Genomic DNA, 14192 nt, shown 5'->3' with positions numbered 1-14192 from the left:
TGGTGTGATCATGATGATGATGACGATGACGATGACGATGATGATGATGATTTTTTCTTGGCAATGGTACCTTCAAAAGGATTACCAATAAACTGATACTCAATATTTATTAGTTGGAAATTTCAACAGTTCATTTTTAATTACTTATATATCATATCATATCAGTAATAGAACTTTAAAATGGGCCACATGTTCCTTAAATGCACTTAAAAAATAAGTCTCACAATGCATATTCTTTGAGTAAAAATATCAAAAAATGATAAACAGATAAAAGCATAGAAGAATTTATTTATTTTAATTGAGGGAAAAAAAAAACATTATACTTACTCATATTTCTTGTTAACAAATTTAGGAGCATTGTCATTTTCATCAGTCAATCGAATTGTCAACATGGCTGTCTCTGACAATTGAGGTTGTCCTTGATCCGTCACCCTCACCTATAGGGCCAGATATAGTAAATGGAAAAGAGTGCATAACATTTACTGTTGAATAAAAGTAGTGAGGAGGAGGAGGACGGGTAGGGGAGGAGAAGGAGGAGGAGGAGGGAAAGAAGGAAAAGAAAAGAGAAAGAAGAAAAAAGAGAAGAAGAAGAAGAAGAAGAAGAAGGAAGAAGAAGAAGAAGAAGAAGAAGAAGAGAGAAGAAGAAGAAGAAGAAGAAGAAGAAGAAGAAGAAGAAGAAGAAGAAGAAGAAGAAGAAGAAGAAGAAGAAGAAGAAGAAGAAGAAGAAGAAGAAGAAGAAGAAGAAGAAGAAGAAGAAGAAGAAGAAGAAGAAGAAGAAGAAGAAGAAGAAGAAAAAAAAAGAAGAAGATGATGATGATAAAAAAGCTCTGCCATTGACATAGTGGGAACTCAGCAAAGTAGAGGTAGAGAGAGAGAGAGAGAGAGAGAGAGAGAGAGAGATAGAGAGAGAGAGAGAGAGAGAGAGAGAGAGAGAGAGAGAGAGAGAGAGAGAGAGAGAGAGAGAGAGAGAGAGAGAGAGAGAGAGAGAGCACGACCTAACTATAGTTATATAGTCCAAGACTGACTATAATATTTTTCCGTAGTGTCGTCCACTGTTTTAAAGTTTCCTGTGATTTTTTTATTTTAATTTAAGCTATAATTTATTTATTTGTCATACAGGATCAAATTTCTTTAAATTTATTATTGTCTTATATTATGCCCCTGAAGTAGATAAAATGGATTGTCTGATTTCAGGTAATTGCCTGAGAATTTACAGGCCTGGAGGAGATTTGTTTGTTTTGTCTTTCATGGTTTTACAGCACTTGAGAAACATTTATGTAAATTCAGCACCAATAAAAAGGAAGAAAATGGGATTGTAAAGAAAATTCTAGATTTACAATTAAAACTACACAAGAAAAGAAAGGCAAAGGGGAATGGTACAAATAGGGAAAAGATGTAGATTCCAACAGCATACTATCATTGCGCATAGTTTGAGATCACCTATAAGTCTCATCTAGCCACAAGCAAAATCTCACCAAGAGGAACATGCTCAAATCCTTACATTATAATTATACATTCAAAATAACAATGCATAACAGAGAGATGATGTACAAAGGAAAAATGTCATATCCTAAAACTTTAACTCTATATATTTGACTGTTTCCCTTCAAGCCAAGGGATCCGACAAGGGAAAAGACAAAATCAAGTAATCCCATTCCAAGACAAAGACAAAAAGCAAGTTGGAAAACATTTATAAGAAGACACAGTAAGTGACTTCCCTGTCAATCATGGGAGGTCAAGAATCAGAGGATGAGAAGAAAGAGGTGGAAGAGGACGAGGAAGAGATGATGAGATAAGATGATGATGATGATGATGATGATGATGATGATGATGTAGACTAAATTTTGGGAGAATAAAGCTCTTTAACCTTTCAACAATCATTCCAAATGGGTCACTCACCAAGACCTCCAGATAAGGCAACGTCTCCCTATCCAGATACGACTTGTCCACCTGTGTGGTGACCCGTCCATTCTTCTCAATGCGGAAATAGTTGACCTTGCTGTTGTCAGTGGTTGATGGACTGTCGATGATGTCATACTCCAGTTGGGCATTCGGCCCAGCATCAGCATCTGTCGCTTTTATTTGGGCCACAAAACCCCCTGATTGATTGTAGAAATGGGGAGGATTAATGATGATACCGATGATGATGATGGTGGTGATGATGATGATGATACCGATGATGATGATGATGATGATGATGATGATGATGATGATGATGATGATGATGATAACGATGATAATGATGATGATGATGTTGATACCGATGATGATGATGATGATGATGATGATGATGATGGTGACGATAATGATGATGATGAATAGGTAATAATCAGAGAAAAAACATATAAAGCAAAGGCCATTACAGTTAATGAAAACTATGACAAAAATCTACTACAGGGAAGAGAAAGATGAGAATGATCTAGAATAATAGCAATAATTACGATGATGATGATGATGATGATGATGATCTTAATGAACTTAAAAAATCAATGTCATGAAACAGTTGATAAAAAATTGATTTTACCTTCCTCTAAGTTTTCTTTAATTTTCTCACTCAGGGAATCTCTATCAAAAACGGGTTTGTTGTCATTGATGTCTATAGGGAACACTTTCACATTGGCATACCTAAATAAGGCAAAAAATACATATCGCTTAACATTTATCTTGTCAACCAAATACACATAAATGCCTATGGCTACTGTTATTTATTCATTTCCGAACTGTATAGCTCTATAAATATATCAAATATTGACAACTAATTATATCTTTCACATGTACCATAAACTGAGGCCACAGGGTTAAAAATTGGCCCACCTGCCCTAAAGTGATTTTGAGATAAAGCTATACTCGAGTTCAGCATTTAGAGGTAAGATTTATGCTTTTATCCTGATAACTCCTAGAACTCTTGGGCAAGATGACGGAGAGAATAAGCTGTTGCACATCCACCCAGGGAGAACATTGTTCAATCCCTCTGTCGGCATCTCGATTTTTCCTCGAGCAAGAAATTTAGCCCCTATTGCTCATTTTGCAGCCGTAGTGGCGATGCCTGGGTTAATTTGATATCTTGTTGAAATAAACCCTAAAGATAAACTTTCCATGAGGATGAATGGTGGTGATCATTTACTATTTAGACACAAACAAAAAATGCATCTTTATGTACTCTTGATGAATTGGTATGCTATAGAGCCAATCTCTTAAGCTTCATTTCAGAACCATATCAGAGCCAACTGGTACAAGATGCGCCCAAGCTTCAAAAAAGTGACCCTCCAATCAAACTTTTAAATAGAAAAGACCAGGTCACAACCTTCAGACTGTTTGTTTGTTTGTTTGTTGCTTTAGGTCTCTTCCAACACAATTGAGGTTATATGAGAGACCGCTGAAACAAAAAAACAAGCAATCTAACAAAAATAGTACAAATGTAAATCAAAATCATAACCTAAAGCTATCATAAGCTAAATTATAAATAACCAAGAACAAACAGGCAGAAGATTTACAGAAAAAAAATATCCCCTGTCAAAAATACAATCACAAACCAAAGAAGCAGGATAGGCTAGTAAAGAGAAGAAGAAACGACATCACTATCGGATCGTACACCCATGCGAACATCATAGGTATACGATTCAAGGGTGATGCTCCCATCCAACCACCCGCACCTTCAGACTGTGATCAGGACACAATTGGCTGAAACACTGCATGCACAAGATTTTCAAAATAGGAGAACCAGACATGTGTGATTGTGGTGAAGGAGAAGAAGACGTCCACCATAATCTCCAGACCTGCCCCAAGTATACAACAGCAAGAGAGGATTTTTGGCCTGAGACTACACCCTTGCAGACTAAACTGTATGGACCCCTGGTAGAGTTGAGGAAGACAATGGCATTCCTTCAACAACTTGAGATTCGAACAAGAAGACAACATGAGGGAGAACAAAGAAGAAGAAGAAAAAGAAAAAGAAGAAGAAGAAGAAGAAGAAGAAGAAGAAGAAGAAGAAGAAGAAGAAGAAGAAGAAGAAGAAGAAGAAGAAGAAGAAGAAGAAGAAGAAGAAGAAGAAGAAGAAGACGAAGAAGAAGAATTTCAGATCCTAAACATTATCACTCACCCTTTCTGAGGATTTTCCCTTTCATCCAAAGCCTCTACAGTAAAAATATATTCTGCTTTTCCACCAGGCTTGTCTCGGTCCAGGGTAGCAATAAGAAAGATCTGACCACTCTCTGAGTCGATAGTGAAGAGCTGGTCAGGACCAGCCTCAGTTCCCTCCCCAAGTAGGTTGTATCGTATCTCTTTGGTCCGGCTAGTGTCTTTGTCCGTGGCTTTAACCTGATTGCATGTACAAAATTCAAGATGGAACGGGGTTTCAATAATGTCTGTGATGATGATGATGATGATGATGGTGATTTTGTGATGAAGAGGAAAATGATGATAATTATGATGATGACAATAATAATTATCTTAATAATAATAATAATAATAATAATAATAATAATAATAATAATAATAATAATAATAATAATAATAATAATAATAATAATAATAATAATAATACAGGGTCACAGACCTTCCACCAATAAATACTAAAATTTGACTGACCTTCACAAGAGGCCGTGGCTTTTGAGAAACGACGACAGAATCATCTTCCTCCACAACATCTCTTACTTCATACTCATCACTATCGAAAACGGGAATGTTGTCATTTTCATCAGTCAGTGTGATCTTCACACTTGTAGTTGCTGAAAATTTTCCCAGACTATCTCTGGACTGCAGAGTTAACATGTATTCCTGTTTAAGGTGAGCAAATAAAAATATATATAAATCAATGATAAATAAACATTTGACAAATATTTTCATGCGATGTTGGCCCTGGGGGGAGGGAGGATAAATTTCAAAATTAATGCACACAAAGATAGAGGAGAATTTAACATAAGTAGGAGAATTATAATTAAAGGAATCAATTTAAATTTCATATGCTTTTGTTGCTGATGCTGCTCTCCTTCTTGCATATTCGTCTAGAGAACATTGGATGGAGGAATTAAAAAATTTGACATTCCAACTGCCCAGTTTATATTTTTTGTTTATAATATATATTATATTATATATACTTGACTTCATTTGGTACTTTAATTTTTTCTGTCCTTTTTTTTTTTTTAATTTAATAGCTATGGTAATTGTATAGTTATACAATATATTTTTATCTATTATTTTAAAGCACATAGAGCTCATATTTCATGAGATGTTGGCGTTATGCCGCTATGTAAATGTACATTATCATTAACATTATTAGTATCTCTATAAAATTATATCAACCTTTGTTGTTATTTTATATTTCATGATGAGGTAATTGTTCAAGTGTGTCTCTGTTTTACTACATATGTAAGCGTAGTTATGTGTAATTAACCTCTCTGCATTCTTCTGTAGTTTAAGAATACTGTCAATAACAGAAACATTTTGATCTAAGGGGATGTTTTTGTGTCCAGTTTGCACTTCAGGGTGGGTTTGTAAAAAGAACTAAAATTGTAGTAAAGATAAAGGACTACAATGCGTGAATATTTACATGTATCCTGTCACTTCAAGGAAACTCGAGTTCAAAACCAGAAATATCATAGAACAAGATAAAAATTTGATATCTTAGATCATTTCTCAGAGCACTTCAGTTGAATTAATAAAGTATAATTAAGTGAGAAAAGAAAGCTATACTTTCAAGCATGAGTATAATATCATTATATATTGGGAGTTAAGGACCCATTGTGTTTCTTTTCTTTTCTTTTTTATTTTTCAATTTATGCGGCAATAAAAATGACGTAAAGAAAGAGAAATGTTTGAAGGAAGGATACAATCATTTCATTTCTCATTCTCTTATAAAAATGTAAATAATGTCTTTCAGTCAATGGTTGATAAAGTTTTTTAAAAATCTTTAATAATTTTTAAAATATCAGAAATTTAAAAAAAATAAAAAAAGAAACAAATTTTTTTTTTAATCAAAAAATCTCAAAAGAAATACCCTTGGCTCAGTCTCATAATCCAGTTTTCCTGTGACAAAGATTTCTCCAGTTCGATCCCTGATATCGAAGGGAATGTTATCATCTTTAAAATTATAAAGAAGTTTCCCTTGATCAACTGAAAAATGAAATAAGTCAAAAAAAAAAACAAAGATTAAAAAATAATAATGAAATAAATTTGTAAATTATTCTACTACATGGGTGTGCGAGTTTAAAGTATCAAAACTTTTATTTTGGCTTGACAAATGTACGAATATAACTATCTTGAATTTTGCTTTGCAACAAATTTATAAGAAACATGAAACATGAAATAGAATTCAAATCATTAATCTTTATCCTACAATGCATTTTTAAATAATAAAAGTAAATGAGACGGGACTATTTTCATCACGTGAATTTTTCAGGTATTAGATAGAAAACAAAAAGAGTTAGGGAATTCTTTTTTTCTATCACCCGAATTATAACGATAAGTTTGATCCATCAAATGTGACCAATCATCTCAAAATAGTATTATATTTGGGTAAACTTGATGATAAAAATTGAGTTTTAAGATAAACTTTTAATATTTGAGTTAAAACAAATTCCTACATTGAGGAAGAAAAATTTGCTTTATAAACTTTAAAAAGACAAATTTAAGTCACAAATTCTGATCATTTTGACTTGAAACACACAAATCTTTATCTAGTTCAATACGACATAACCAAGTGATGCAATGGGTCACAAATAAAGGTATGGGAAATAATACAGTCTATTTTCTAATATCATGAAGAAATAGTTTGGTATACCCTTCAGAACGTTGTCCTTGAGAGCTATAGTCCCATGGAGCCGGAGTTTATCCCATTTTCTATGGTTTAAACGTCAAGAACATTTGCGTACTACCCTTGGATATGACGTTATAATCGTCTATCTTAAAGTACTTTCCATTGGAAAAGGCTTTAATTTGCACTTTGGCAGATCCACAAGGCTGTGCATTATCTTTATAATTCTTTCTTCAAGGACCCATTTCTCTTATGGAAGCAATATCGTAATAATCATCATCATTTTCATCCCTTTACGGCTATGTGGTCTAGTGGTATGACACTCGCTTTCGGATCGGAAGGTCCTGGGTTCAAGCCTTGCTCAGCGCATAGTTGAGTCCTTGGAAAAGGCTCTTTACTCACAATCTCTCACCATACTAAGGTGTAAAATGAATACCTGGCCGTTAACAGCGGTGTCTCTGTCCGAAAAAAATTGTAATATCGCATAACAGCCATCATATACCGTCCTACATGTTAAATGTTGCTGTCAGCCAGGGACCCCTTGTAAAGCGCTTTGAGCACGTTTAGTGGATATTGTTCTATATAAATGCTCTGGTTTGTTTTTTTCTACCTTCATCAGGATCATCTGCAGTGACTGAAAATATGACAAATCCAATGTTAGCAGTCTCCTTGACTGTGTGATTGTAGAAGTCTTGCTTAAACACCATTTTGTTGTCGTTCACATCCTCTATGGTCACCTGGACTACAACAGTGGCTGTTTTGAATGATGATAAAAACAAAGAAAGCTATTATTGACAACCACTCAAGAACAAAAATAACATGAACAACTTATTATATTATGAAAATTTATATGTATAATAATGTTTATTAACAGAAAATAATGCATTCCTTTTGGTTTTATTGATTATACTCTGGAATAAAACAGCTGTAATAAATACAAAATGATAAAGAATGTTAAAGACTAAGCCAAGGAGAAAAAAAAAAAAAAAAGAAAGAAAAAACAAGGTAAGCCAGTTCTTCAGGTCTTCAGGTCATAATTTTTGCAAAAGGCCCTATGGGCCCATCACTACAAGATTCACAAAACCGTTGTGAAAAAAACTAACATTAAATATATGCGTCGGCTATCTAAATCATGTTTAGTGCTCTGTTGAATGTTTCTGTATTTTCATTATCAGTTATTTCCTGTGGTAATGCATTCCATTCATGAATGGTTCTGGGAGGGAAAAACTGAATTTATATGTGTTTGTTTGTTCAATCTTAAAAGGTACATATAAAACAGAAACAGTAAAACAAGAAAAAATTCATCCCAAAAAATCAAACTGCCTCAACTAGGGATCAAGCCTCAGATTTGATAACCGGTCAGACATACTACCATTACACACAACACTGTGAAGTTGAGAGCTTTATACCGACAGAGTAGGGATAGCTGTGAGCGCTCTCTTGATGAAAATGGCAAGCGTTAATGTCAGATTAGAGTAAGATCCAAATCAAGTTAAAAGGCAAGGGGCAAGTTTACATTTTGAGTTAGTAGAGTATAATGGGAGGGTTGCATGGTATAGTGGTATGGTCTTCACCTTGTGACCTGGAGATACCCAGTTCAACACACACTCACTGCATGGTCTTCAGCAAATCATCTTACTCGCTTTATATTGAGGTAATTTTCATCTTCATTGAGAAGACACAATTCATCAAGAAGATGAATAAAGGGAAATTCATTATTCTATTATCATTTCATTATAAATATGCCTCCTTAGCTCTTATTTTTCTGCTACATCATTTGTAACCAACTTGCCTCCCCCCTCTTTTCAATTTCCATCATACTATAATTCTATTATCCTAACTTCTAGTCATTCTCTGATAAAGATCAACTTTAAAAATGTCATTCATTTCGTCTTGTTTCTATTAAAGAAGCTTTTCAATACATTTAATTATTTGCATGACTTTTGATGATTCATTACCTGAATTTGGCATTCCTGTAGAACTTGGAAGATCAGATGCTCTGATGTCATTGGCAGTAACAATAAGAATATAACGATCCCTCTCCTCACGATTGAAAACCTTCTTGGTGCGAATTTCTGCCTTGTTTCCCTCCACAGTGCTGATAGAAAATTCATCTAGAACTCCTGGGTAACTTGATTGGTCGATGGTGTAAGCTACCTGTTGTTGAAGGATGAAAATAAAATTAGGTTAAAGTACCCTAATATAAAAACTAATAACTCACCACACAAAATCTAATAAGTCAATATATAAACATATATAAAAACAATGAAAGACAATAAAGTATATCTCATCGTTCAGAATCATGTAAAAATAAGAAAATTGAATAAAAACTAATTTTTAATCATTTGAATGTCAAGAAGTCAACAAGCCAAAACTCCTTTTTTAAATCATTAATTCATTTTCATTTCTTATTCTTGAATTCCAAAGTCTCAATGTTTTGTTTGTTTATTTGATTTTGTTTTTCTTTCTTTCATATCGTATCATATCATTTAAGAGCTAATCGGTTCTAAAAACCTTTAAATGCTCCGTGTAACTTTTATGCATAGATACAATTTATCAATTATATTAACAGCATTTAATGTTAATTGATATTATTAAGAATTAAATATCTAATACATAAATGAGTTTCAAATTCGATATTCGTAGTATAATTAACTCTATTTACCTTCATTTGGTATGTCCAACTTTGTACATTTGCAAGTTTCAAATAATTGATATACAAAATGCAATAATATCCAATGACATGTTACATTATTCATCAAAATCAAATATTATGTTGATAATTTCCTTATCAATGGCATTCTTAAAATTATTAATTGAATTAGATTATTCCAAATTGTCACAGTTCTTTAAATTAGGTTATTTTTTTCTTATAAACGAATTACATCTTTCAACAAATATCTTAAACTTATCTCACCTAGTGTTTGTGACATGTAAATTATTTTTAAAATCATTATAATCATATTGTAAGAACCATGCACAAGTCTATATATATGAATAAGATCACCTCTTATTCTACGATATTTTAGTTAAAGCAAATTTGGATACTTTAATCTTTCCAAATAGGATAGATGCTGAATGCAGGCAAAAGTCCCGTCATGCATCTTTGTATGTTCTCAATGTTAACAGACTTAAATAAGGGACTCCAAATATTATTTCCATACTCTAGACAAGGTCTGATGACAGACTTATAAAGTTGGACAAACGTTTTAAAATCAAGATAGCTAAAGCTTCTGTATAAATTCCCACAAGCGTGTTTGCTCTTTTTATACAATCACATAAAAGTTCATCAAAACAGATATCTTTATCTTTTGTCGGTGCATAAATTTTGGTGTCATCAGCAAAAATTTTGCATTTAGAATTTATAGTATCAGGGAGATCATTCATATAGATAATGAACAGTAAAGGACCAAGTACACTGCCCTGAGGGACACCACTAGTTGCGCATATGAAATCAGAACAACTTTCACCTACGACAACCCGTTGTGTACGGCCAGTTAAAAAGATTCAACCCTGTTATAAATATTGCCATAACCTTTAAGTTTAACAAATAACCTTTTGTGGGGCACATAATCGAAAGCTTTCCTGATATCCAAATATATAATATCAATATTGCATCTTTCATCAATACATCTTGTAAAATCATCAATTACTTGCAATAACTGAGTTATGCAAGAGTGTCCCTTTCTAAATCCATGCTGACAATTATTTATCAATTGATTCATTTCAAGAAAAGTAACAATTTTCACTTTAACTATACTCTCTAAAATTTTACAAAGTTCACAGTCAGTATTTCTTGGGCTGAGAAAAAGATGTATAGGAAGAATAAAGATAATGATTCTTCGAGTTTGGATGAGAGGATGGTGTTGATGTCCACAAGTTGCCAACGTCATTTTGCCAGCAGCTTAGACTGGATCTTTTGTGAAGAATAAGCCATCCCACTTCCTGCAATTTGACGAGAACTCATTGGTGTCAGCAACCCTGGTTTGTCTTTTCCTACTGCTGTCTTTAGTATGGTGACCTGTTGGTTTACCACAATTGATTGAGTCGTTATAAAATATCATTTGAGGGTTTTGAGGCAACGTGAACAGTTCAGGTGGATCCGGCAACTTGTTTTATGCTTGTTTCATCATCTGATGATAGTGGACTAAATTCACAAGATCCAAACTGCTCATCCACTGGATAAAGGGGATCCAGAATAATGCGTCCTCCGTTCTTAGTAATTACATTGATTTTGCCTTGGTATGACCAAACCTTATCTACAGAAGAGTGGTCTTTTACTGTGCTGAGCAATCTGGCATTAGTTGTCATTAAGTCTTCATATATTGGCAGTCCAGAGTCTTTTAACTGCCGACGCGAGTCACGAATAACACTTTCTATTATTTATTTTATTTGTTTTTCTTTTCTTTTTTTTTTTTGCATTGCTTCTTTCTTTTCAAAAGTAAATGACAAACCTGATTGAATTCGGAAGAAACATCACTGTCATCAGCGGTGATGTCCTTGATGACAATGGCACCAGGATTCTGGTTTTCCAGGACACCAGCCTGGTAGCGACCATTTTCAATCCAGCCTGGAAACGTGGGTACCTCATCATTTTTGTCTTGGACGTTAATCGTCAGCTGAATTTGCTCGTACATTGTCAGAGCAGCAAAGTTCTGAGGATTTGAAAAAGAGCATTGTTATTGTATAATATCGACTAAATGTGCTCAAAGCGCTTTACAAGGGGTTGCTAGCCAACAGCAACACTTAACATGTAGGCCAAGACTATGACACTAATGAGGCCTTAATAGAATTTTTTTCAGACAAAGACATTGTTAGCGACCAGGAACTCATTTTACACCTGAGTATGGTGAGATAACGTGAATAAATAACCTTTTCCAAGGACTCAAATATGCCCAGCTCAAAGCAGAACTGAGAACATTTTGTTGATGAGAGCTGTTTCCCTTAATGCCAGTAAAATAGGATAAGAATTAGACAATAATATTAATTTTCAGAGCAGCAAAGATTTTTAACACAGTTAAAATTACGTTTATTACAGCTGCCATTTCTTAATACCAGTAAAACAGAATTAGAAGATTCTTAACATTCAGATCAAACCATATGACAAGTTTACACATCACGAATCATCATGGGAATCAAGTAGGGAAAAAAAAAAAAAAGATTAAAAACATCCTGGTTACAAAAAAAAAAAAATATCAGAGAAAATCTTGGCGGAAAGCTAAATATGAAGATTGGTATGTCTGTTTTTTGACACTTCAGCTTGTCTAAAAGCTTTTGTTTTTTTTCTCATATGGAGATGGCAAGGGGGGTGGGGGGAGGGGGGGTGAGGTAGGAAAGGGGAAAGCCTTATTTAGAAGGGGCACTGTTTTGCTTTTTCAACTTTTGTTTTATATAATTTCCAAGCTATTTAATTCACTGTGCATTCATTCACATTACCTGACATCGAAGGGTAACAATGTGCTGCTGCTGAGTCTCAAAGTCAAGTTCACTGTGCAAAAGAAGGCTGACCTCATTCGAGCTAGCTGTTGGGGATTTAAGAGAGAACTTGCCCATATTCTGAGAGTGCAACTGCCCATCTTCACTGACCAGGAAGAATTGTACTCGCGAATCTGATTCTGTTTCAGATTTACATTTGAGCTTGGAGATTAAGTAGCCTTCAGGAGCTGTCTCAGCCACTGTGAACGTTCGGCCCACATTTTCAAACCTAAGAAACAGGTACAGTGATGAAATAAAAGATTAAGGATACACATGCACACACACACACACACACACACACACACACACACACACACACACACACAAACTCTCTCTCTTTCTCTCTCTTTATAAATAAATATACTTATTTTCAGCTCACTTCATCATATTCTTATAACATAGAAATCATGATTACAATAGTGACAATGATGATTATGACACTGATGATGATTATGATGACGACGACGATAATGATGATGATGTTAAACCTTGACAACAACAATGAAGGATTACAACTTACTTGGGAGGAGTACTAGCTTCCTGTGAAGTGACAGTGATGACAACTTCCACATTACCATTTAATGGAGGTACACCTTTATCCTCTGCTTTTACTATCAGAGTGTACTTCGTTGTCTGAAATGTACAACAAATATTACAATATTGTAATAAATGAATTAGAGTGAGCCACTTAGCAGTGCGATTGAACCTCTTTTCACTTGCAACTCTTTCCATTATATACCAAGAGTTGCCACAGGCTACAAACAAACAAAAAATTGGGGCAATTTTTAAAAAATAAAAATACGAAATGGAGTTTTTAAAAGGGTATCAAACTAAAATGCAAGATTTCCTTACTAACATTTATAATTGTCACTTTCAAATGCTTTTCTAACAATACATGTCTGTAACAAGCTTACCAGAGAAAACAATAACCTTTAATAAGCATTAAGACTTACCCCAGCTTTGAAGTTTTTTTGCAAATAAATTAATCCAGAATCTCCATAGATCCCAAATACACCATCTCCGTCATTCGCCAATGTGTAGTTAATTTCAGCATTTTTACCAATGTCTTTGTCTGAGGCACCCACACGCAACAGGACCTATAACAAAGGGGTAGCATGAGTGATGATGGTGATCACGATGATAAAAAAGATACAATGAAATATGAAACATATAAAAATTAAATCTGTGCAAATGGTAAGTCTGCATATTATTTCAAATGAATAAAAATAATAAGACCCAAAAATATTGAATGCAAAGAGAAAAGAGAAGATTAGGAAACTATTAGGGTAGACCTGCCTACATGACAATTTTTTTAAATCGTAATTCTTGGGAGATAAAATTAGTAGTCGCTTTAATTAATTTCATAAATCAACAATGTACCCTCATAAGGAATAAATCATACTTCAAAATCTTTAAATTATATAGTCTTGCATTAACTTCCATTTTCAATAAGCTTTAATGATTTAAGAGATGCTCATGATGTTCTGAAATTGGAGCCACAACTTCGTAATTCTACGAATTTTTCGAAATGGTAGGCAGATCTGAATAAGGGAGGAGAGGGTGATGCTCACTTTTCCAACAGCCGTTTTCGAGGAAACTTCCTGGGTGTACCTCTGTGTGTTAAAAACAGGATTGTTGTCATTGATGTCCTCAATTTCTACACGGAATGTACACCAGCCTGCCTGGGGTGTTTCACCCTGGTCTGTTGCCTTCACCGTCACCTACAAACATAAACACAGGTTGTTAGGAACTTTGAAAGATGAATGGATGGATGGATGGATGATGGATAGATGGATGGATGGGTGAATTGGAATGAATAGGTGGGAGAATCGTTGGATGGATGGATGGATGAATATAGAGATCAAAGGATGAGTGGATGGATGGCTGGATGCATGGATGGACTGATTAATGGAAGGATATATGAATGAATGAATAGAGATCAATGGATGAGTGGATGACTGGATGG

General features: G+C 34.2%; 1 protein-coding gene across 1 annotated transcript in view; it reads right to left on the bottom strand.

Annotated features, from left to right (window-relative positions):
- LOC144976934 (neural-cadherin-like) overlaps positions 1 to 14192 on the bottom strand; it is a 65652-nt gene that overhangs the window by 33194 nt on the left and 18266 nt on the right. The window contains exons 12-24 of the mRNA XM_078921552.1: positions 13798 to 13947; positions 13180 to 13323; positions 12747 to 12859; positions 12188 to 12455; positions 11206 to 11406; positions 8710 to 8908; positions 7362 to 7505; positions 5996 to 6111; positions 4588 to 4776; positions 4100 to 4317; positions 2525 to 2625; positions 1900 to 2099; positions 328 to 437 (exon numbers count right to left, since the gene is read on the bottom strand). Of these exons, the coding sequence (XP_078777678.1) occupies positions 328 to 437; positions 1900 to 2099; positions 2525 to 2625; positions 4100 to 4317; positions 4588 to 4776; positions 5996 to 6111; positions 7362 to 7505; positions 8710 to 8908; positions 11206 to 11406; positions 12188 to 12455; positions 12747 to 12859; positions 13180 to 13323; positions 13798 to 13947 (2153 nt within the window). The remainder of the gene's footprint in view (positions 1 to 327; positions 438 to 1899; positions 2100 to 2524; positions 2626 to 4099; positions 4318 to 4587; positions 4777 to 5995; positions 6112 to 7361; positions 7506 to 8709; positions 8909 to 11205; positions 11407 to 12187; positions 12456 to 12746; positions 12860 to 13179; positions 13324 to 13797; positions 13948 to 14192) is intronic.

The sequence above is a fragment of the Berghia stephanieae genome, chromosome 7, assembly GCF_034508935.2.
Source record: "Berghia stephanieae isolate SIO BIC M18660-M18661 chromosome 7, UCSD_Bste_1.3, whole genome shotgun sequence".
NCBI classification, from domain to species: domain Eukaryota; kingdom Metazoa; phylum Mollusca; class Gastropoda; order Nudibranchia; family Aeolidiidae; genus Berghia; species Berghia stephanieae.
The sequence above is the reverse complement of the archived record's forward strand: the minus strand, read 5'-3'. Positions and strand labels throughout refer to the sequence as shown.